This window comes from Vombatus ursinus, unplaced genomic scaffold, assembly GCF_900497805.2.
Source record: "Vombatus ursinus unplaced genomic scaffold, bare-nosed wombat genome assembly UNPS02010639.1, whole genome shotgun sequence".
NCBI lineage: Eukaryota > Metazoa > Chordata > Mammalia > Diprotodontia > Vombatidae > Vombatus > Vombatus ursinus.
Genome location: NW_020950417.1, coordinates 5491456 through 5517517, shown reverse-complemented (window position 1 = coordinate 5517517; position 26062 = coordinate 5491456). Strand labels below are relative to the sequence as shown.

General features: G+C 40.5%; 1 protein-coding gene across 3 annotated transcripts in view; it reads right to left on the bottom strand.

Moving 5' to 3' along the window:
* FRMD1 (FERM domain containing 1) overlaps positions 1 to 26062 on the bottom strand; it is a 96562-nt gene that overhangs the window by 17927 nt on the left and 52573 nt on the right. For all 3 annotated transcript variants that reach the window (XM_027854865.1, XM_027854867.1, XM_027854866.1), the window contains exons 3-7: positions 17559 to 17649; positions 7493 to 7572; positions 6335 to 6411; positions 2670 to 2856; positions 1124 to 1279 (exon numbers count right to left, since the gene is read on the bottom strand). In XM_027854865.1, coding sequence (XP_027710666.1) covers positions 1124 to 1279; positions 2670 to 2856; positions 6335 to 6411; positions 7493 to 7572; positions 17559 to 17649 — 591 coding nt within the window. The remainder of the gene's footprint in view (positions 1 to 1123; positions 1280 to 2669; positions 2857 to 6334; positions 6412 to 7492; positions 7573 to 17558; positions 17650 to 26062) is intronic.

Genomic DNA, 26062 nt, shown 5'->3' with positions numbered 1-26062 from the left:
ACCTCTTAAAAGAACTCCTATAGTCAAATAAGGAGGAAAAGATATTGGTAGAGAGAAAGCACAGGCTAGGGGGGGAGAAGAGGCATGACAGATGAGAGGTTAAACTAACATTAGGCTTGAAGCCAAACGTGAAATTTATTTTCCCCAACCATCCCTCAGAGAACTTGATACCTTCCCCTCGTGAATGTTATCAGAGTAAAATGAGATACGAGTGGGGATTCAGGGAAATGAAGAAACAAGCTGTGGGTACCTTCTGGCCACTACTAGACAGACAGCTCTTGTCCCCCCCAGGGATTGATGTGATAGAAGAAAACTGCTTGGGATTGTCTACAGAATCAACAAAAACGCAGTAGATTCTCAGTCTGCCCTAGATCCAAAGGCCTTAAAGGTATACAGGTCAAGATTTTCCTAGGTGGGTACCTCCCTTACTGGTAAGAAATTAGTCTCTCTGCCCAGGAAAGTCCCTTCTCACACATTCCCTTAGTCCTTTTGTCCTAATGGTAACTCTGTCCTGGAATTCTATGTATCTCACTTCACATCACTTTACCTCCATTTAAGCCCTTGGTAGGGTCTAAATCTTTGGGACTCTTTTGTTATAAAACTTTTTAAGAATCACAATGGAATTTTCCCATCATCTTTTATGATTCTGCCAAAGGAGGATTCCAACCAAACTCTAGGTAACCTGGCTCATGACAGATAATAATTATTAAGTCCTGTCACTTTTCTGAGCCTTAGTTTCCCCACCTGTAAAATGGGGAAACTGGACTAGTTAATTTCTACAGAGCACTATTTAAGATTTAGAAAGCACGTTGTTCAATCGAATCCTGTCATTTGATTAATGTTTGATTGAATTTGAGAATGGAATTTTTTAATGGAAATCAAATGCATGTTGTTGTTTTTTTTCCCCAAAGAGTACCTACTCAGCATTTTAGACCCCATCCCCAAGAAGCGGGAAGACTTCACAACCACCAACAGACAGGAACTAACAGCCTCATCCCTTGTATAAACATTGTGGCTTCTTGGCAGATGAGACACATAAAAAAGGACTGTAGCTCATCAGGGCTGAGCCCTGATTCACTTGCAGATGATGGATTAAAGATGCTCCTCCCATGTTCTGCCCAACCTTTTGTAACTTGAAAAAATGAACAGGCACATCTTCCAGAAGACAGGACTCCTTGATGAACTTCAACACGGCCTCTTTGGTGGTCATCCCCTGTTGCTCTCGATGAATCTCCGGAGCGTGTTTTAGGATGTAGTCCCTCCCTCTCTTTGTGATAATCTACAGAAAGAATGCCAGATCAGCAGCTCTCTTCTCTTCCCTGCCCACCCCACTTGACTTGCCTAATTCCATCCTTCCCTTTACGGTCCAAGATCTCAGAATTTAGCGCTGAAAAAGACCTTTGAGAGCACCTCAGCTAATTCTGACATGTTATTGGATAAGAAATCTGATATGGCTTACCTCCAAATGAATAGGCACTAAAAAGCAAAGCTGGAATTTGAATCCAGGTCTTAGTCAAAATCCATTGATCTCTCTAGCCCAGTACTGTTATCTATGTGACTATTTTTAAATTTAATTTAAAATTAAAATTAAATCTAAATTTATTCTTATTTTATTTATTTATTTATTTTTAGCGGTTATGTGGCTTCTGCATATGGCCTAATACATTTGTGAGTTTCAGTTTTCAGTTTTATAAAATAGAGAGAATGGATCAGATGATTTCTAAAGTCCTTCCTAGTACTAACATTCTATGATTCCCACCCCACTACCTCCAGGAAGCCCCACTTTGATTTCTCATCCATATCACTTATTTGTTACTGAAAATCAAGCATGCTACTTACTACTGTCTGTCTCTTCTGTGCATTCCCTAACCAAACAAGGCAGCCACTTCAGGACAGAGACAGGATCTTATAAAATATGTTGGTATTAGCTTTACTCAGTTTTCAGTCCACTGTGAGAGTCAGGCACTGCTGACCAACTAAAGAGTGATTTCTCTATGGGTATTGTCTGGAAGTGGCAGAAGGGCCAAGAATCTGACTACAAGCCGGGAACTTTTCCCGTTAAACCCTCTACAACATCCTCCATCAAAGAAGACGAAGGAAAAAAGGCATGAGGGTAGATGTTAAAAAAGAGAGGAATAAGGAACGTGTAGACTCCATAGAAACCTTATACCTATATTATGAATTCTTTGCGAAAAGCATCATCTTGCTCCTGTGACAGCTGGAAGGGAGCTCAGAGACCACCTAGACCAACCCCTTCATTCTTACAGAAGAAGAAACAGAGGCCCAGGAAGGTTGTGACTTGCCCAAAGTCACAATGGTGGGTAAGATTTGAATACAGGTCCTCTGACAATAGTGCTCTTTTTAAAATGGACAGAGCACCCAATTTAAAGAAAAAAAAATAGGAAAAACAATGAAGCCATCTTAAATTTTGATGAAGCTCAAGATATTTCACCTGTTTTCCAATATTTTGCCTTTGTCCTTAGCCTCTTCTCTTTATGCTCTTTGCACTTGCAAGTAGATGTTACTGTAATTGTCTACAGAGCAAAAGGTTAGCAAAGGTGGAGTTATTGTGAGAGAAGCTATGTAAGGAAATGTGGCACGAAAGTTTTATCATCTCCTGGGCAGCAGGCCTCACTAAGCTACCTTATAACGATAGAGGAAAATCTTACCCACTGAGGGAAGTAGGAATGAGGTTCAAAATATTTCCCCACATGCGTGGTCTCTCTGTAGTTGCCCAAGTCTGCTTGCAGCCCATAGGCCGCCAACAGGAAGTAGACTTCCTCCTTGTGGGTACACTGGGACCTCAGCACCTGCTCCTTGAGGTGGTGGTAGTATAGACGTCTTGCGACCTTGTCACTAGAACACAAGAGGAGAAAACACAAACAGCTGAGTGTGATGAAGTCCAGGTGCCAAGGAAGCCCCATAGCTGAGCCTGGGCCATAGGCCACAATGTTGTGGGCAGAGGGTACCTCAAAGGGCAGCTCTGCTCTGAACCTGGATAGCCAGAACCCAGGCCATTCTTGCGCATGCGCGCGCGCACATACACACACACGTCTATATCTATCTGTATCATCTCACTTACCGAAGGCTATTATATTTTTGGTGACAGGGTCTGGATCATATTTATTTCCCACCCCAAACTGGTTCAGTACAATGACCATGGTAGACATTAAGATAGTGAGGCAAAGTAGAAAGAGGGCTGGTTTTTAGAATGGGAAGGTTCAAGTTCGAATCCTGACTATGCCATTTACCAACAGTATGACACTGGACAAGTCCTCTGGGGCTCTGTACCTCCTCATAATAGAAGGTTGGGCTCAGTGGCCCGTGAGGCCCCTTCTGGTTCTAAATCTATGATTCCCAAGAGCACCACATTCCTACTACTTGTAATGAAATATTTACTTTGGATTATTACAAATTGCATAATCATCATAATAAAATTATAACAACTATAATAGCTCATGTTTATAATTTCCCTATCACTGGCCTTCTAGTCACTTAGGTTCACAATCCCCCTCACCCAGGATGTGCAGTCATGGCTGCCAATTCTCACGGATGCAGCCTGCATCTCATCTCTTGCTAGCCTTCCCCCTCCTTCTATTTACATGGCCAACACACTGACTCATGCCACCTCTCATTTAGACACCTGCAATGGCCTCTCTAACACAAGTCTCTCTCCTCTTTAATCTATCCTCCAGATGGTTACTCAAGTGATTTTTCTTAAGCACAGTTTGATTGACCATGTCATGCTCCTGCTCTGCCTCTGTTATCTCTAGAAGTGAATATAAACTTTTATTTTGGCATTCGAAGCTTGTTCACAACTTAGCTCCAACCTGTCTTTGTAGCTTTCTTTCACCTTACTCCGCTTTGTATATACTGTTGAGTTCAGCTGTTCCTCACACATGCCATGCCATTTACTGCCTCCATGCCTCTGCACTGACTGTTCTATTCCCCACACTAAGGATGCTTCCCCCCCCCGCACTTCTGCATAGTTTCCTTCAAAATTCGGCTTAAACATTATCTCCATGAAGTCTTTTTCGGCCCCACAGGTGCTCATGCCTCCTCTGACCCAATTACTTTGTATCTATTTTGTACATTCTGAGACCCAGCCAATACTGTTAGTAAGAACAAAATAACAACAAAAATTTAAATATCATGTGCAGGCTCTTGTCTGAGGTCACACAACTAAGGAGTGGACCTGGGATTCAAACTTGGACCTCTCGAATCCGAACCCAGTGATCTAACTCTATTAAGGTCCCCTCCTCCTCTCGCCCAAAGGTCCCACAGAAAACACCCTTTTGGGAGAAGCCTGCATACAGTGGCTTTTCCTAATGCCCTTTGGAATTTGTTCACGTGACTAGTTAGTTTCTGGTCCACCAGGTTAAGTCTTAGTTTTCCTTTAACCAATCAGCCACTCTACTCTCCCTAATCTTAAATTCCTCACTATCTAATAGTTACTTACTTGCTGACAATAAATGAGTTCAATTCCTCCCTATCCTTAAAAGAACCTTTGAACCTTATTATCCCTTCAAGTTATCATGATTCTCTCCTAGGTTTCTCCTTCCAAATTCCTAAGTGAAAAGACAAAACAAAAACAAACAAAAAAATCCCCAACTTATGCCTACTCCTTGCCTCTGCTTCTCTATCCCTTGCATTCTGACCATGGCACCAGCACCCAGCAGACACTTAATAAATGGACATATTGACTGACTGGTTTAACTTCTAGTCTCTTGTAATTAAGAGGTGTCCATATAGGTCAGAATATGCTTCATAACTTTTGCCTCTTGAGGACCATTGCCACTGTACTTTAGATTTGAGGGTGGCAGCTTACTGCTAAAGGTGGCAAGTGGGCTGATTTTAAATAGCATTCAGGGTAAGTAGCCACCTGTCGTCCTATTCCCCTCTTAGTTTTAGAGCAGCCACCCTACTCTCCAAACCCCTCTGGAAAGCCAAAAGTCTGGTGTATTCAAACTCAAAGTTCTCCACGATATGTCCCTCCAACCTACCTTTCCTATCTTACTTCACACTAATTTATTAACCAACTCTATGTTCTAGACAAACTAGAAGAACGAGTTATTCCTCAACTTGTTCTGATAACTGGGTGCATTCATACAGGCCATCTTTCCTCTGTCCATCCTTATCATCCATGTAAGGACCCATTAGCACAGGCCTTCCCCTTTCCCCAAGCTGAAAGTGATCACCTCCCTCTCCAATTTCCTCCTAAATTTGTACCTTTCCTCTGCAGCTGCCATATTACAAATTATATTCTCTTTGAGAATACGATTTATTCCTTGTATTCAATTGTAAGCTCCATCAGAAGGGAGGGTTTACTACGGTCCATTTCTACATTCCTGGCAAAGGTGTCTGCTCATGGCAGACACCTGAGAAAGATTTTGCTGCACTGAATTGAGGGTACCTCAGAATCATGCTAGTTTTTTTTCCTTTGTCCCATCTTCTTGTCACACCAGAGGAGGAGGGGTTAGAACCACAGCTGGCCACTTTTAAAAGTTTTCCAACCATGGCTTTCTAGGATGTTGTTGCTGTTTGTCTTTAATGGTCCTCTTCCTGGTCGGAAAGGTTTGAAGTGGGAGGAGAAACCACCCAAGGGCAGCTTCACCAGGACAGGAGAAAGGGAGTGGGTGGGGGTGGTAGGTCTGGCTTGTTTTAAACTCACCAAAATGCTTCCAGCTTTTGGATGATATTCACAGAATGCCCTGGATGATAGCACTAAAAAAGCCCTTTTGTTCCACTAGGAAGAAACTGGGAGGAGGTTCAGCTAGAATGCTATCCCTATTCCATGTGAATGGAACCCACTCAAATGTATAATCCCTTCAGGCTAAGCCTTCCCAACCCTGACTCTTCACAGGGGAGGAGCCAAAGGCAAATGTCTGTGGCCATGAGCAGCTATGCAGAGAACACACAGTGCAGCTTTGGAGGGGACAAAAAAAAAAATCACTTCCACCCAACAACACTAAGGTGTGTTTTTTGTTTTTTTGTTTTTTTGTTTTTAAAACAAAATTGAAATACATATTAAGTTTACTTAGGTCTTGAGGCTTAGTTATGTATTAATCAAGCACCATCAAATTCCAGTTAAATGAAACTGAATGGCACCAAAACCCAGTAACCAAATGAAATATTTTCTCCTCTTCAGAGTAAACTCCAATTTTAAAGATACATGAACATCTTCCACTTCACCTCCATAGAATCCCAGCCTCTCATTCTTACTCTAAAGTCCTTTAAAATGAATACATAAATGGGTATCCTATTATTTGCTTTCTCAAAATTAAAAAGAATGTTAAAATAAACCAATAAAAATGAGTATATAAATAATAAGTACCTTATAATTCTCCCATTTTCCACATAGTATTGTACTCTGAAGAAGGCAACAAAAGGAGGGTTGGACTTCTCATTTCCCTGTAAGGATGGTTAATAGAAAAGAAATACAAATGAATTAACCCAATAACTTTCATGCTCTGGATATCAGCATCCCAACACCACACTCCTCCCACCCTTTCCATTTTCTGTGAATTTATTTGTGCTCTTATACTTTGCCTAAACCATTGTCCCAACTAGTTTGCTTCCCTTCTCTTAAACCTAAAGTCAATTTTTTTTTACTTAAACAGATCTCCCTCCCTCCCTCTCTCCCTCTCTTTCACACACACACAAACACATGTATCATAAAATAATCACCAAAAATTTTTTAAAATCCATGGCAAACTGAATGGCAAAAATAATTATAAAATGTGGAATCATTTAAACTTAGATATGCCCCCCCACACAGCAAGTTCATAATGAATACTTGCTGATTGCACACGTAGCCAGAACTACAGATGTGACTATGGAAGCAGTGTAGGAATTTAAGTAGTTAGGTCTTCTGAGTTGGCACAATGTGATGTTATTTGTTGTTCAGTTGTTTTCAATTCTGTCTGACTCTTTGTGACCCCTTTTGGGGTTTTCTTGGCAGAGATAGTGGAATTGGAATGGTTTGCTATTTCCTTCTCTAGTTCATTTGACAGATGAAGAAAGTAAGGCAAACAGGGTTAAGTGACTTGCCTAGGGTCACACAGTTAGTAAGTGTCTGAAGCCAGATTTGATGTCAGGGAGATGAATCTTCCCAACTCCAGGCCCAGCACTCTATCCACTGTACCACCTAGCTACCCACAATATAATATTGGCTAAAATTTAAGCTACCCCCTGAGAAAACAACTTTCTCAACATTCGCCAGCTCCTAGTGGCTCCCCCAGAAATTACCCTGTATATATTTTACATATTCTTATTTTAACTCCTTGAAAGCAGGAACTGGGCTTCTGCTGTTGTTTGGTCTCTGTGCCCCTAACACATAGGAGAGTACCTAGCACATAATTCGTGCTTAATAAATGCTTATTGGATGATTCCCCCAAAAAGACCTAGATATCTCAAACTTTCTGCCAAATAGCTTATTCCTGGGTTCTACCTGAACCTTTTGGTTCCCAAGTTCTAGTCACCTTGAACTTACTTTATATATCTCTTTCTTCCAGTCCTTCAGAAAGTATTTGCTGAGCTTTTGGTCTAGGTCCATGAATATATATTCATTGTCTGCAAAGTTAACAAAAACAGTTGTCAGTGCTATCAAAGCATCTCCTGGTATACTGTGGCTGTTGGGAACTTTCACTGTAGAGCTGAATAAGAACATGATTATTATAGAATTGGTTGGAGAGGTCTAACTATCCACACTGGAAAAAAAAAAGAATGGGAAACACGTACTCCCCAAACTATGATATGCAGCTGGATAAGTAGCCCAGTAGGTAGCCTGCTCCCCCCAGCCCCATCCCCCTACAGAAACATACATACATATATCTTGAACAGATATTGCAGATAAACAATGAGCTACGTTCAAGAGATCAGGATGGATGACATTAGGGAAAATCATGTAATGCCTTCAAATATCTTAAATTGCCCAATACCTCGTATTTTTTTACACCAATACTCTTTTGTGGATGCTGACTTACCAATTGTGAGAAAGCCACAACTTTGGTAGAAGCAAAATTACCAGTAAGTAAAACGACCAAATGGCAAAGCACCTACTGGTTGTAGGCAGTATTAGACTCGCCCTCAGGAAGCATTAAAATAAATATGGGAAATGGAGGTGAGCTGGTCATATGACAAAAACTAAAGACAACAGCTGGAAGGTCTGGCTGGTATGGAGGGCTCAGGAACTATATCTATGTCAGTAGGGGGAATGCCCCAAATAAGAAAATGTCACAGATCCAAAGTCAGCCAGGGGTGATGACCATAAACTCTTACCAAAATGTCCCTGAAGTGGGGAAAGTAATGTTAATACTGTCTCCATTTTTTAAACTTTTTTTTTTAATGGTTTTTAAGACTCAGATTAAAAACAGTGCTCATATAAGAAAGATGATTTGAGTTTCGCCACTGACCACTGTGTAGAGTACTGGTCACTATGTAGACCACTAGCAAATCACAGGACCTCTTCTGAGTCTGTTTCTCATCTGTAACAGAAAAGGGGTGGACTGGATCACGTCAAAGTTCCCATCCAGTTCTAAAATTCTGATTCTTGACTCTTATGACCACAAAGTGACTCATTTCAAAATATCTACAATGCTATGTAAGATGACCCATCCATAAGTGGACCAACCTGAATAATATGAACGCAAAAACCCTTGTATGATTATAACAGTTTTTCCTCACATTTACCTATAAAGTGCTTTAATTTTACAAAGGTGTATCCCTCAACCTCTCAATGGCATATTCATACCTACATACATACGTGTGTGTGTATACATACATACATACACATATATGATGTTATTGATGTTATCTAAACCAAAGTGAGACCAGGCTCTAATAATGCACATTCCTTCTATCAGTAGGGCGACCATTTAGTGAGTTATCTCAGTAGCAAGTCTGACTGCTACTGATGACCATTTTTTTCTTCCCTATTCTTTCCACAAAATTAGGCACACGAGGAATGATTTCTTCTCTTTCCCCTGTTCCCATACTGTTTTCCCTATAACCTCCATCCTTCTCCTACTCTTCCCCCCCCTTCTGCTTGAAGGATGTTAAAGGTTAAAAGACAGAAAATTCATAAAAAATTATTGATGAAATGCCATACCTTCTAGGAGTCTGCTCAAGGCATCAAATCTATATGACCTTGGGCAGGCCATTCTGTGGGCCTTAGTTCTCATCTATAATGGTCTTTAATGTCTATGATTCTAAGTCACAGGAGAGGAAAGAAATTTGTAATACAGTCAGTCACGACTGTTTTGAAGTTTGCTTTCCAACTTCTTCAGAAACAATGCCCAAGAACAGTCTCAGGCCTCAGAAGTATGGAACTGTCTGTATTCTAATAATTAGCCCCAGGAAAATCAAGCTGTGTTTTCCTGTCAGCTCCTTCCTTGTGAAAGAGGGCATATACAGTAACAAGGCTTGGGGGAAAAAAAAAGACTTGAATAGTGGGCAGAAACAAGCATCCTAAGAAGGCAGGCTCTCAAAGGCATCCTTGAAGGAGTGAAAATGCAAATTCAACTCATTATCTGCCAATGTTTTTTCTCCACTGTAGTGGAGAATTGGGAAAACAAAACAAAACAAAAGAACACTGACTGAGCTGCCTGGAGAACTCAAGTAGGGGCTGTGTGGGAAGACTCTCTCCAGTTTGAAGGCCCTGGACCATCAGGCAGGACCAACTTCACTTAATTGGTCAGAGAATGCCTGAATGCTTCTTTCACAGCTCTGGCCTTCCCATTTTCAGTTCAGCTGCTGGGTAAGGAGCCTTCCTGCACCAATCCACCCACCCACATACATGCCCCAAGCTTCTCGGGGAGGAATGTAGCCCCACATTCCAGCTTTAATGAAATTAATATTATTGGAATGCCAGCCTGCTGTGAAATCCCTCAAGCCTATAAAAATAAAGAATCCCATTTCACCTCCCCCCAGGTATTTTTTACTGGCAAGCTGAGAGATTTCAGGTAGTTCCCTTATCTCAGGTGAATTCTGGACTCATTTTAATAAAAGTGATGAGGCCTAAAGGAAAGTGGACATATTATTATTTCCAGAATTAGAAAGAATGTCTTGCTTCAAAAGCAAAATATTTCTGTCAAAAGATCAAAGTAACCTCCAAACTGAGTCAACTATCTGTGTTTCTCCAAAGTTCAAGAGGTAGTCAATAAACTCCAGGGTCGCCATTACCCAGCCCATGTCCCTGTCCACCCCCACTGGCAGGCAGGCATCATGCTCTCACACTGCCTACATGCCTCATTGATTATAGCTGCTGGGTCAATAGGGGTCAACACCTGACATGACAAGCCATAGACACTGGGAGACCTGGAACAACTACTCCATGTAGCCATTATGGCCTCGTCTTGGATTGCACGCTGAAAGCTGAGTGGACTCTACAGGGGTGCAAGTAACTGGAAAGGATGAAGAGTGTACAACAGTGGTCATGATGGAGGGCGGGACTGAGGGGAAGAACAGATGACAGCTTGATATGATAAGTGGAATTGAAAGACCTTTGTCCAACATTGGCAGTGACACTGTGGGCCTCAACCTGTCTCCTCACAGTAAAGGGATAAAGGGGAAGAGGATGCAGATCTTTTATATTCAAGTGTTCTGGACTACTCTGGCAGTATGCTGAAGCCTATGGACTCCTCAGAAAGTCTTCAAATGCATAAAATAAAACACATAATACTACAAAGGAAACCAATGATATTTCAATAGTTAAGAACTCTCGGATATGACTGAGGAGCAGCATGGATAAAGCATTGGTCTTAGAAGTAAGATACAACAGACAGATGGATCTGGAGTCAGATGCCACTTACCTGGGTGATCTTAGACAACTCATTTAACCAATCTGTGACACAGTTTCCTTATCTATAAAATGAAGTTTTTTTTCTATGTTTCTATGACCTGGTTTTGAGTTCTAGTTTTGACCCTTATAGAATGGGTAAGTCATTCCATGTCACAGCGACTCAGTTTCCCTTGTGAAGTGGGGATAATTTTTTCGATCTTTCCCTCTTAGGATTGTTATATAAAAGATACTTTATAAAACACTACAGAAAAGAGTCACTGTCATAAATATGACCTCCACCTTATATATGATGATTAGTTTTATCCCTCAAGCATTTGTTGTATCCTTTTCCAGGTTGCAGAAGACCAGTTCACAGAGTCATAATTGTAGAATTTTAGAAGTACAGATGACCTAGGGACTAAGTATCTAGTCCAATTCTAATCCCCTCATCTTACAGTTGAATCAAAAGAGATTTGACAGAATCAAGTATGTAATGCAGAAAAGTATTTCAATCCTTTACAGTGATATGATTTCAAGAGTTCTAAGAAGATCTTGTCTCTAATTACATCTCATCCTCGAAAAATTGCTGATGACCAAAATAAAAGACAAGGGATTCATTCCTTACTAGACAAATGGGCAAATCATTAAATCGCTATCTGCCTCAGTTTCCCCATCTGTAAAATGGGGATAATAACAGCACCTACTTCCCAGGATTGCTATGAGGATAAAATGAGATAAAAGAACTTTGTAAACTGTAAAATGAGATATAAATGCCTCCTTTTTTACTTTTTTTAGGGGGCGGGGTGGAGTTAAGGGTTTATACCTCCTTTAAACGTAAACATCCCTTCCGGGAAAGGTATCAAAGGTTTTTGCAGCTATATATTAGCAGGAATAACTGAGAGCTTATTCTTATATCAGGCTTTGATAAAGAAGAGGAAAAGGAAAAGAATACAGGAAGGGCAATAAAGCAGGGGTAGAAAAAGGAAACTGGTGGTGATATTGATCTAATTCACCTCTGCCTAGGCAGGGTCTTAGAACACCAAGGACCTGAGGTAGTAAAAATATCTTTCTGAAAGTCTCGCAAGTTTGGTTTGATTGACCTTATCTATCACAAACGCCTCATGCCATACAAAGGTAGTGTTCTGAGGCCTTTGGCAATAGATAGCATCCCTGAAAACTTGTACAAAACTGGAATTTCATTACTCTTTGGGAAGACCAGAGATCCCAGTCTAATCCTTGTTAAAAGCATTATGTAAATAATACAAAAATATTATGTAAATGTGAGATATGAGATGTAACAACAAGACTAACTCAGTCACAAACTAATCGGTGTGATATGGGACAAGATGTAATATTTATATATATAAGAAATACGAGACCCAGAAAACAAGACACTGGGACAAAGTGGTACTCCTATTTATAAAGCATAAAGCCTAAGATCTGTTCCAACTCTGACATTTTCTTTTTCTCTTTTTAAAAGATCACTTAATCAAATCAATCAAAATGAATTTATGAGTGCCAGGGAGTTAACTATTTAAAGTTTAAGGCCTTTAATTTCCTATTTTGATATGCTCTACCTAACTCAACCCAGTAAGGAGCTAGATAGCTTTTCCCTATTAAATTAAACTCAACTGGCTAAAGTTGGTTTTCTGGCCTGTTGGACCTTAGTTTCTGCAGTAATAGGAAAGGTATTAGGAGCCAGGAAATCCAGCACATTCCATAGGTTCTCTTGGCTGATCTTGCCTCTTCCTTTTGAAGAAGAGAGATAGTCCTAGATAGAGTGTAGGTGGACAGCCAGGCTAACTTTTCCTAAAGAGGAATAACCTGCTTTCCCTCATTGTTAAGCAGAGCTCAGAGGGCTGGGAAGCACCACATGGAATCTCACATGTCCTCCATGTAGGAGGAGGTGGCATTAACTGACTGGCTGGCACTAATACGAAAATCCTCCCACCTGGGAACTTCCTTTGCAGAGCAAACACACCTTCTTTAAGAAAATATCAGCTGCTGATAAACCTAACAATCCCCCTTTGTATGCTCTTCTGGCCTAACTCCCACCCCTCCTAATGCTGTCAGGTATGTTTGCCTGTTTTCAGTGCTGAACAAAGTCAACAGCTACCTTTACAAAGGAGTATGAGGTGATCACTCTCTCCATCCCTTCTTCGATCCATCCCTCCTTTTCAAGGAAGGTTATCTTTAGAATGGCTAAACCCCAGGTCTGGAATGCTCTTCCCTCCTCATCTTTGTCACTTGGGAAGCTCTGGCTTCTTTAAGAAACAGCTGAAGCGCCATCTCCCAAGTGAAACTTTTCCTGATTTCCCTAGCTGCTACTATGCTCTCCCCTGAAAAACTATCTTGTATTTACTTTGCATATATTCAGTGTATGCCTGCCTACGTGGGCTTTCTCCCCTTTCTGCATAGCTGGGTATTGAGCCATGCAAGTCAAAACTTAATCAGCTGATTGCCCAAAATGATCATCTGAAAGAACAGGCGACTTCAATAGCAAAGGTGCCACGGCCATGGCAAAGTCAGCTATGTCATGTCCGAGAGCCACATAATGAAACACTGACTTTATAGGCTTGAAGCCTAGTAGGATCCAATTAACCTATAATGGAAAATTTAGTCCTGTCCCCCTAGGACCAGCTTTTCTCTCTCAGTCTGCCTGCCTTTGAAACTGCAAGTCCTTTGTCTGCTGGGGAGCTGTATAATGAAAAGTTCTCCACTACTGTGTGCAAGGGACTGAGTCTACAAAAACAAAACTAGTCGCTGCCCAGGGACGTGGTGGGGGTGGGAATACAATAGGCACACAGATGTAAAGCTAGTAGAACCGATCAGGGAAGAGACCAAGAATTGGGGGAATCAGTAGGCTTCCTAGAGATTAAGTCTGAATCCCACAGCCACTGCCAACAGACTGATTCCTTTCCATGAAGCTCAAAACGGCTCTCCTCTGCCACTTGGTGCTTCAACCTCATTTCCTGGGCTCAGGAACCCATAAAGGATTTAGGATCCACCTCCTCTTCCTCCTATAAGATTCCAAAACATTTTAAGGCCAGGCTTTCTTCTAGAAACACTTTCTGAAAGTTTTTTTTTAAAGCACTTTTCTTACAACTACTCTTTAAGCTAGGTAGTGTATAATTATCCCCATTTTATAGATGAAGGAACTAAGGTTCAGAAAAATTCAATGACTTGTCAGTGGTCATACACCTAGGAAATATCTACTCAGATGTTGTAAGTACAGTGCCATTTCCACAATACGGGTATGGATATGTTTCTGCACAATGATACTGTAGGCTCCTTGAGAACATCCTAGAATGACCTTGCGCTAGTTTCTTAACTTCTCTGTGCCTCGGTTTCCTCTTCTGTATAATGAGGGAGTTGAACTAGATAAAACCTCCAAGGTCCCTTCTAAATAAAAATCTTATTAACAAGGACAACATCTTGGATTTTTCAGTATTCTCCTCAGAAACCAGTATGGCGACTTGCTTTAAGTGCTCAATAAATTTGATTAATTAATGCAGTTGTTCCACAACACAAATCTCTTGGCAAAATAGCCATACTCATACGTGCAGCCTGCATTCACTAAGAGTCCATGGCCTGAGACACAAAGGCACATAGTATTCTTAAGTCTACTCCTGTTTTTTTTTAATTGTTTTTTTTTTAAGGCCAACACTGTACATTCTCAGATCATCAAATGTCAAAAGAAAGTGGTACCACCAGTTTGCATTCTATGACCTGTCAGAAGATGATGCAGCTTAGCTTTTTTTCCCTCCCCTCTCATCAAAAATTTGTTTTTCCCAAATTCGTCACCAGTCACATTGGCTTTGTGGTGAATGTCATCACTGAAAAGGTGAAAAACAAACTCCCCAGAGCAAACACCCCTTTGGTGAATTGTATACTTATTAAAAATCAAACTGCATAAAAACCCTGGAAAATTCTGTTTATCTAGAGAACAGGTACAACAAGAATGTGGCAACCTTTCTCCCCTCCTAATATGACTCAATTTCCATTAAGAGAAATGATCTTGAAGATCAAGGGCTAAACCCTTGGGCCACCTGCAAAGAATTGTTCACTTGCAGGTCATTACAGCAAAGCCTAGTGTCTTTGAAAGACCTTTCAGGTATTTCTTCATTTTTTGTGGCTGAGATTAGGATAAAAAAAAAAAAGACCACCACAAAAACATGCACAAGGTTAATCTTTGATGGGAACTGCCCTCACTGTCTCCAGCAAATAGTCTATCCTTCTCATTCCCTTTCATGGCCTTTCAGAAACCACACATCATGTACACCCTAGGGGGCCACTACTGTCTTAGTCTCTAACAAATACAAGGTAGCCTAGTCAGGTCACAAATCAATAAAGTGAAGGGAATATGGTGGTTGACATAGAAGATTGATGGGCAATGAGATAAGGGAGGTAAGTTAATGGAAACAGGGAAAGGTGGGGAGAGAGGGGGAGAGAGAGAGAGAGAGAGAAAGAGAAAGAGAGAGAGAGAGATTTGTTGGGGAAGTTTCTGCCCTTAATATAATTAGTTTAAAAGGAACCATGGGGCAAAACAACTCCCGATATCTCTTTGATCAATAAGATTCAAAACTACCTAGAACCAGTATAGGTTTTAGCTTGCATGGTTCACTACCCAGCTATGCAGAAAGAGTAAAGTCATATAATGGTAACACTGGAGTGAGATTCACTAAGTGAATTAGTTATCAAGATTTCTGGTTTGTTTGGTTTTTTATGTATCCCCTCCTCCCCACCATCACACCTTCAAATAGATTACACTTTTTACACTCAGAGAGAAAAAAATAAAATTATACCTGAGAAAATAGCTTCCAACTTCCTAAAGAATCATTCAGCAAAGGAAAGAAGGGAGGGCTTAGTTGTTTTTTAAGGACTGAATTCTTTTACACGAAAGCAAAACTTCAGAATGGGTTATCTTTTAAAACTTAACAAGTTAAATGTCACTGGACAAAGCAGCAGATATGTCATTAGATGGCCCATCTAGAACCACTAATGGTATGCTAAAAAGCAATGAAAATCCACACTAAGATATGGTTCAAAAACAGATGATTAATTAATGTTGATCATTTCACAGAGGAGGAAACCTGAGGCCAAGAGTGGGTAAGACCATATAGATAGTTGATGACAGAGACAGGCTTAGACTCCCTGTCTCATGCTCTTAATAAAGCATGTTGAGATTTTTCTTCTTACTGCCCTTCTCATACAACACAGGAAATTATCAGAGACAGGCAGGTTCAATACTAACAACTCACATGTAATATAGCTAGTGCTTTAACATTTGCAAAGATCCTTCCTCACAATAATCCTGTGAGATAGGTAGAGTAAATATTCTTTATGCCCATTCTACACAAAGAAATAGAGGCTGTGATAGACTAAAAGATTTGCCCATGATCATAATGCATGTTGTATCTAAGGCGGGATTTGAACCTTCAAGTTCCAAGTTGCCTCCACAATGCCACACTTTCAACAAACTTATCGTCCTAACATGCAGAAATGTTGAAATGTGGCTGCCCTGAGAGTGAGCTCCCTTCCCTGGAAGTCTTCAGGCAGAGACTGGATGATCACACGTCCTGTTATAGCGGGTAGATACTATTTAATAAAGGCTAGACACCACTAAGAGTCCTTCAGCTTTCAAATTCTGTGATTTTGAGTCTTCCATAAATATATGGATCACTAGAAAGGTTTCCTTCAAATAGTAAACTATAGAAGTATTTTCACCTCCACTAAGAATGACTAACACCTGGTCACCTTGCCTCTAAGAGCCTGGGTTCTCAAAGGCTCTACCTGGGGAAGACAAGTCAGTCTCTACAAGCATGTACTTGACAACAGACTGTTGGGTCAATGGAAGACCAGCCTAGATGCGAAGAGAGGATCATGCCACAAAAGCTGAATGTCAAATGATGTATAATTTTGGTCCAGGAACCCTTAATGGGATGGTACCTGACACGGCAGATACCATAAACAGCCATGTATCAATGATATTACAAAGTCAAAAGCAATTACTATGTGCCAGTCACCATACTAGATGCTGGGATACAATTACAAATTAGAGACAGTACCTACCCTCATGGAATTTATATTCTATTTGTGGAGGGAGCCACATATGTATGGATAAGTTAAGACAGGTTAGATACAAAAATCAATAAAAATTATTACAGGGTGAGGCACTGATGACTAATAAATGGAGTTTCCAAGAAGTAGGAAAAGTTGGAGAATATCCTGGGATGATGAGAACATCCCAGACATGATGCATGACAAATGCCATGCAAAGACACAAAAGAGGGAATTAGAATAGTATAAGGGGAATAGTAAGTTAAGTTGGCTGATTTGGATGGAGAGTAAAATGCTTGAAGGGGGAGTAATCCTAAATCAGATTGGTCTAGCATAGTTTTGTGACAGCCCTACAAAATGAGAGCTCAGAGAATCTTAGCTCAACTAAGATGGGAATTCCTGCTCTTTGTTTTACTCAAAAGGAATAAGAATTGGAGAATGCACCCAGACAGCACAGGGTTATCACCACAATGTATCTTGATGGTTATAAACACAGCCATTCAAGGGTGGTGGTCAGAAGCTGGGACCCCAAAACACGTTGACTGTATTGATTCTGCAGTTCGGGTACTGCCCTGAATGCACCCTTACTGCTTACAGGCATAAGCATGGGACACTGTAGATAATACAGGCATGTAAAGGGCCCGGTGGGATCACAGCTGTACAAACGCTGAAGGGGGAGGAAGGGAGCCCTGCCTTTCATGCATGCATCAATACTTACTTCGAACAACACTCAGGCCAAAGAAGTGGGGTTCTTTAATGCTTAACAAGTCACACACCTGCTGGAAAAGCTCTCTTCCTGTGGCTTTTACCTACATGAGGAAAGAAAAAAAAAAGAAAAACTTGGAATGAGAGAGCTCTGTGGGTCACAGACCTGGCTACCAAAGTGTACTCCAAGAAAAAGAAAATCATGATCAAGTTCTGATGTCAATACAGGCAAATAAATCACCTCCGTAATGTGGCCTTCTTGTTTGCCAGGTTGTCCTTCTGTGGACATGATTCTTTTACAGCAAAGTGAGATGATAATAACTTTGATCTGGTATTTTGCAAATCTTTCCTGTTTTATATGCATTTTCTTATCTGATCCACCCAACTACCCTGGGGGATTTTAAATATAATACTATACCATATATACTACAGTATATGCATATATATACACAAACATACTATAATACTATTTTTTTATGGATTAAGAAAATGAGGTTCAAACATTAATTGACTCACTTAGGTCTATCCAATGAGAATCTGAGGTGCAGTTTAAACCCAGGTTTTCCTGACTTGAAGTCTGTACCCTAGCCATTAGACTACACTGCCTTCTGTAGCATGTAGTAGCACTGTAGGAAAGCTTGGTGCATGCACATACATACCTTTCTGATATCTGCAGTAAACTTCCTTAAGAACATGTTCCCCCACTAAACTCCAAGGGAAAACCTGAACACATCCTGGGCTTTGCAGAATTGAGCTGACTCAAGTCAAGAAGCATTTTTAAGGGGCAGCTAGGTGGTGTAGTAGATAGGTTCTCCTGACTCCAGGGCCGGTGGTCTGAGTTCAAATTTGTCCTCAGACACTTGACACCAACTGTGTGACCCTAAACAAGTCATTTAACCCCAATTGCCTCACCAAAATAAAATAAAATAAAAAGTAAAAGCATTTATTAAGCAGATACTATGTGCCAGGCACTGGGCTAAGGGCCCAAAAATATAGTCCCTGCCCTCAAGGAGCTAACACTCTAAAGGGAGAAGAGCCAAAATTGTGGTGGAGTACGAAGTTAGGGGGCATGTTAGAGAGAGTCTTCTAGAGATGAATCAGGAGTACTGTCTGGACAAGAATGAAACTGTGGCTGGCCAGGGTCTCCTCCTCAAGATGGAGGTTCTGGGAGGAACCAGCCAATGGGAGGGAAAAGACACAGGACTAGAGGGTACTTCCAATGTGAGAAGTGGTCCAAGGGGTACAGTGAGCTTCCAGAGTAAAGAGGTTTCTATGGCATAGTAGAGAAAGTCCTGAACAGATGAGGCAGGAGTTCAGTCTGCTGAAGGATAAGATATGCCACACTTTTGTCCCCCACTTTATTTTTCTTGTTCTTGTTGTTTTGGGGCTACGTGGCTAATATGAAATTATGTTTTGCATGACTTTACATAAATAACCGATCATATTGCTTGCCTTCTCAATGGGTGGGAGAGGGGCTGAAAGGAGGAAGAGAATTTGGAACTCAAAGTTTTTTTTTTTAATGAAATAAATAAACGGGTGAATTGATGAATGAGCAAACAAATTAGGACGAAATTAATGAATGAGTAAATAAGTGAATTAATGAGTAAATACATAAATAAGGATGAAATATGTTTCTTTACAGGAGCCCTCCCCTCGGATCAAAGTTGAGAAATCTTAACTGATTGAGTGTGAGAATGTGTTCCTGCTGCTGTTGCCCTTTCCCAGAGTGCCTGACAAGTGAGTTGGAAGAAGATTCCACTCTAAAGCAGGAGAGCTGTGTGCACCATCACTGTATTCTGGCTGCTTCCCACAGATCCAGAGAAGGGAGAGATGGTGGAGCACTAAAGTCCCTGGAGGAGATAGAATGAGCAGCTTAGAAAATGGGATGTGAGAGCTTAAGGGCAAGAATCGGTTAGAGATTTCTGAAAACTATTTCTGACATTCAGTGATTGACCCTGTGAAAATCTGCTTATGACAGACTATGGACTCACTTTCCCCTTCCCCCCCAAACCAGGACCACCCTATTTAACTCTAAAAATGTGGTTATCCTTCTCCACTAAAGAAACACTTGGGCCAAAAACCCACGTTTATTGTTTCTCTCTCATACTCCAAATTTATTCTTTAAAATGTGTGTTTTTTTAATAGTTCTCTTTTCTTTCAGCTATTGTCAATTGTCAGTCCCTAGACATTTTTGAATGGGTGCCAGTCCTTGGTAGAACACTATACTAATTCTCCATCTGGAAAATCAATCTTTATATTCTTTCACCCCAGATTATTTCCACTGGGGTCATTCATCAGAACAACACATATACACACACACATCTCTGAACTACTCCATTATTATTGCTTAAGGGTCATTGTACCAGAAGCCAGAATTTTCGGGAGGAATTTTCTACATACAAGGAACCCCAATGTCACTCTGAGTTTTGGTTATGTAATAAAAAAAATTCATTCCCACTATATTGTGGGTAGGCATGGTAGCTCCAAAATCAAGTCCCCAGTATGGCTTCCTCACCCTGCATTAAAACCAGAGGCAGTGATTAAGAGCCATTGGCTCCTATGTGGCAGATTAGATGATATAGAGTGGTTAAAGGTTACAATATGGAACTAACTCTCTACAGTGAGAGGGAATTCCTATTAACAGGATGAACACTCCTGGACAGCACCTCAGAGCTGGAACGGGCTTGAAGAGATTGTCTAGTCTACTTGGTCACTTCAGAGAGGAAGCAGGTAGAAACACTATACACGGAGAATTTTAAAACTAGGATAAACCTGAGTCAGCATCTAGCACATGTTGCTAATACAAATATGGACCTTTAAACAAAGAAATCTATCTTTATGCAGACAAAGGAATCCCAAAGGATTTAAACTAAGAAGTGTCTAGCAAGTGGTATTTGATGTCAGATTGTTATTCAACTCTGTTCAAAAGGTACCATGATAAATCATCTATTCCAAAAGCTATTGTGCTGAGGAAGTCTCCATTTACTATTTTAATGATCACTTTCCCCAATTTTTGCTCTCCTTTTTAAATGAAAATACCATCCTTGGGTAACATCACCCAGGCCATTTTCTGCTTTTTAGGGATTCTCGTACTCCTCTAGACTCCCTCATCATATTGGACAGAGGGAAAGAGATAAGGGCAGTGAATTAAAATGAGAGGAGAGTAGAATTGTTCTTGGAATGAGACCTCAACTCAGGGAGGGTCATTCCTGTCTGAACACATCAAGCAACTGCTATTTCCATTAAAAACCAACCAACCAATAACAGCTATTCCCCCCTCTCCCCCCGCTGCCACCAAACATTTCCAAACACCCAGACAGGTGTTGTTGACACAGTAGACTTCTTTCTCACAGTTATTAACAGCTTCACTGGAATTTCACCCAACAACAAGTCATGGGCAACTCTCTCACTCCCTGACTCCCTATTTATAGTAAAAGAATTATGATGGTACAGAATACAATAAAAAAGGAACTAGGTCTGTCAAACAAGGTGAAGAAAATCTAGCAAGTTCTGTTTATCAGCCTTCTTCATCACCAAAAACTGAGTTAAGGAACAGTAAATATGGTCTTATTCACACTTGTAATTCCAAGTAAACAGCCCTCTAACCTTGGAAAGCACAGTTATGGACCATACAGAGAGCTAGTCTGTCTTTGGTCACTAAATAATGGGTGATGTTGACAATTTTCGGAAGGACCTGGTCTGCTTTAACAAACCAGCTGATGAGACAAAGAGACTCATTCACACAGAAGCAGGGGCCCAACATTACTAAGTCACAAGTTCACAGTTCCTTTATACAATCTTATTGTTTTATTCTTTTTCAGAAGTTGGAATACTTGTTTTTGTTGATCATTAAGTTAACAATGAAAAAGATTGGAGTCAGGGAAGTCAGGATTAAATCTAGTTTTTTGGCGCTTGCTTATTAGCTGTGTTGAGTGATCCAGAAAGTCACTTAACCTCAACAAAACTCAGTTTACTCATGGGGGGGGGGGATACAGCTAAGCGGCACAGTGGTTAATCAGCCCTGGAATAAGAAGGACCTGAGTTCAAATCCAACCTCGGACACATACTACCTTTGTGACCCTGTGCAAGTCATTTAACCCTGTTTGCCTCAGTTTCCTCATTTGTAAAATGAACTGGAGAAGGAAATGACAAACCACTCTAGTTTATCTTTTTGGGGCAACTAGGTGGCACAGTGGATATAGTACAGGCCCTAGAGTCAGGAGGACCTGAGTTCAAATCCAGCTTCAGATACTACTAGCTCTGTGACTCTGGGCAAGTCACTTAACCCTGTTAGCCTCAGTTTCCTCATCTGTAAAAAATGAGCTGAAAAAGGAAATAGCAAACCACTCCAGTATCTTTGCCAAGAAAACCCCAAATAGGGTCACAGGAGAGATGGATACAACTGAAACAACAAATAACAACAACCAAAAATGGGTTAGTGGTAGTAATATTTACCTTACAAGGTATTGTTAGGATAAAATGATAACAATGCATCCTTAGGATTTTTTTGTTTCTTTTCTATTACTCTACGAGTAGTGTTTCAGCTTAACAAACATATAAGGCACTTCCCTTTTTGTTACCAGGAGAGAGGAAAGGAGGCAACTTAGTTAAGACACATCCCTTATTAAAGGGACTGTATATGAGACTGAATATAGAAAGGGAAGCAGTGATCCCTAAAAGCCAAAGTGCAGGTCGTGCTAGGCCAATCTCATTTCCTTTTTTTTTTTTTTTTTTTTGATGAGGCAATTAAACTGGGAGATGAGGGAAACGCTATAGGGACAGTTTGCTTAGATTTCAGCAAAGCATTCGTCCAAGTTTCTTACACTACACCTTTGGACAAGACTATAAAAAGTACAGTTAGCTGGATTCAGAAATAGTTTAATGACCAGTTTAAAAAAACAGTAGTATTAAAGATTCAAGCTTCAACCTGGAAGTAAAGTTTGATCTGTTCTTATGCATAAAAATGCTCAAAGATTTTTAACCATGTCTTTGATCAATACATAGAAGGCAAGTTTGTCAAAGTTGCAGTTGACACAAAGATGGGAAAGGAAACTGACACATCACATAGAATGAGAGTCAGAATCCAAAAAGATCTCAGCATCTAGAATAATGGGTCAAAGATGAAACTTAAAAATCAGTTGATAAATATGTATTAAGCCACCTACTATGTGCCTAGCACTGTGTTAAGCATTGGGGGATACAAAGAAAGGTAAAGGACAGACCATGATCTCCCAATCTAATGGGGAAGACAACATGCAAATAACTACGTACAAACAAGCCATAGTCAGGATACATTGGAAATAACCAAAAAAGGGAAGGAGCTAGAATTAAAGGAAAGATTTCCTGTGGAAATAGAATTTTAGCTGCGACTTGAAGAAAAGCCAAGGATGCCAATAGGTGGAGATGAAGAGAGAAGAGCATCCCAGGCATGTGGGACAGTGGATAAAAATGCTCGGTCAAGAGATGGAGGGTTGTGTGTGAGGTACAGCAAGGAGGCCAGTGTCACTGGATCATAGTGGATGAGGGACCAGAGAGTGTAAACTGCAAGAAGACTGGAAATGTGTGTAGAGGTGGGGGTGGAGAAAGTTATAAAGGGAATGAACCCTAAACAAAGAATTTTATATTTGATCCTGGAAGAAAAGGGAGGCACTGGAGTTGACTGAGAATGGGGGTGACATGGCCAGACCTGTTCTTCAGGGAGATCACTTTAACAACTGAATGGAAAATGGAATGGAGTGGAAAGAAATTTGTGGCAGGCAGACCAATCAGAAGGCTATTGCAATAATCCAAGAGAGGGATTATCGAGGACTGTACCAAGATGGCGGCAGTGTGAGTAAAGAGAAGAGGATATAAGTGAGAGATTTTATAAAGGCATTTGCAACAGATTGGACATGGGGATAAATGCAAAATTGTGAAACTTATTTTTTGAACTCAAGTATAATATATGGGAGGCATGGCTAGACAGCAGTTTGCATTAAAAAAGACCTGGGGGTCTTAGTGGACTATTGATTCAATGAATCAACAGTGTGACATAGAAAACAAAAAAAGACAATGTCAGGCTAGAATGGATAGGAAAGATAAAGGGTCCAGAATTAAAGAGGTAATAATTCTACAGTTCTCTGACCAGATCAGACTCTAGCTGGATTACTGTGTTCACTTCTGGGAACTACATTTTAGGGAGTACAAAGACAAGTTAGAGCATGCCCAGATAGGGGTGACCCAGAAGGTGAGAGAACTGGAGAACACACCACAATTGGGGAGGATTAGTTAGGAAATGGGAAGACTCGGAGACAGCGTGAAAATCGTGTTTAGAACTTGATGGTAGAGATCAGACTGGCTGTGTTTAGCCCCAGACAGAATAACTAGGAATAGGTTGTTAAAGTTTCAGGGAGGCCCATCTAGACACCTGGAATAGTTAAAAGGTAGCACGAGAGGTAGCGGGGTCTTCTCTATAAATGACTACTTGGCAGTAATATTAGATAGCCAATTCTTGTTCAGGTATGTGTTGGACTGGATGCACTCTGAGATCCCTATCATCTCTGTGTTTTCTGCCTTCACAGAGCCTGCTAAGAGGCTATGACAAATGTACAAATCACTAGAACATATCTTATATACAGGTACAAAAACAAACAAACAAAAAAGAACATACTAAGCAAAATGGAAGAAGAGGAAAATGTGGATCACAACCAAGGATGTTAGGGCCAATCGTTGAAAGCTTCATAGAAGAGGTAAGCTTGGAGTTGTACTTTAAAATCAGAGAGGGAGGGGGGCAGGTAGGTGCCACAGTGGATAGAGCACCAGCCCGGGATTCAGGAGAACCTGAGTTCAAATCTGGCCTCAGACACATAACACTTACTAGCTGTGTGACCCTGGGTAAGTCACTTAACCCCATTGCCTAGCCAAAAAAAACCCCAAAAAAACAAAAACAAAAAAAGAGAGGGAGGAATTCAGCAGACAGGGAAGACATTATTGTCAAAGGGAATAATAAAACAAAGGGAGTAAAATGGAATGTGATCAAAGCACATTCAATAGGTAGTGTCATAGCACTGAGGGAAGCAATAGGAGATAAGGCTGGAAAAGCAGAATTCTGCCAACCAAGTAATATGAATGTTACTGAGTGAAAAACAAGCAAGATTAGCGAGCAGGAGCAAAGCAGTAAGAAAGTTAGCTCAGCAGTGGTGTAGACAGATTGGAATTCTCCCCTAGCTATGGTTATAACAGGAATCTCCTTCTAATTTTTTTTTAATGATATGATCTTTAAATTTAGGTTGTATATGTATCCATTTCATTGGTGTTATGTGTTGCAAAATATTGGTCTGATCCTAATTCCTGCCTTTTCAGTTTTTCTAGCAGCTCTTGAGAAAAGGGGTAGTCAGTCCTTCCAACAGTAATTTATATTCTTGAGTTTCTCCAACATTGTGCTGCTGTTTTCAAATGCTTCTGTTTCTTGATTATGTAGTCTGTTCCACTGAACTATTTCTCCAAATAATTTAATGATTACTGCTTTCTGATATAGTCTGAGATCAGGTAATGCATCCCCCTAAAGGGCAGATTGTAACAGGAAGATGGCTGGAGTCAGGAAGACCTATTAAAAAAAAAAGACTACTGAAGAGGTCTGTACTCAGTACTGGAAAGCTAGAAGATGTGACAAGGTGATGAAGTAACTTTGGGGGAGAAAATTGGATTTGGTAAATAAATTGGAAGAAAAGCCAAAGACAGACACTCACTGTTGTTCTCACTGTTGATCTGTCCTCTCCTTCTGTCTCTTTAATAATAATGAGATAGAATTTATCCTCTAAGCAAAGAAAAGATAGTATCTGATAAAGGGCATCAGCCTCTCTTTGAAGGGTACAGATTATATCCTTCTAGAGCCTAGTGTGTAGACCTATCTTAGTCTCCTTAGCTCCTTAATTATTAACCAGACTGTTAATTCATTAAAAGAATGTAGACCATAGTTCCTCTGCTACAAGAATACTCTTAGAAGATGAAAGACAGTTTCCTCGGGATGCTCTGCTCCACCTGGAAATATGCCATGTTTTTTGTTTGTTTGTTTTATTAATACTGTGCTGTTTGCATCTTAAATAATTCTATATTACAAACCAGGTATTCTGCCACCTTAGAAGAAAAAAAAGCTAGTACACCAAGATCAGGGATCTGAGAATAGGAGCAGACCTTGAGTTTAAACAATGGGGACCCAAACTCAGTGCTAAGCAAGATTCACATTACACTAAAGACCCTAAGGCAAGGTGAAACCTATTCAGAGTAGAGGAGATGCTCAACAAATCTCAGAAGACCCAATCAATCAGTCAGCTAGTCAACTAGCATTTATTAAGCACCTGTTATATGCAGGCATTGTGCTGAGCTCTGGGGATACAAGAAAAGTGTAAAAACAGTCCCTGCTATCAAGAGGCTCAGAGCCATGGAGGTGACAACATGTAAACAGCTATGTACAAATAAGACATGGAAAAATTGTGTGTGTGTGTGTGTGTGTGTGTGTGTGTGTGTGTGTGTGTGTGT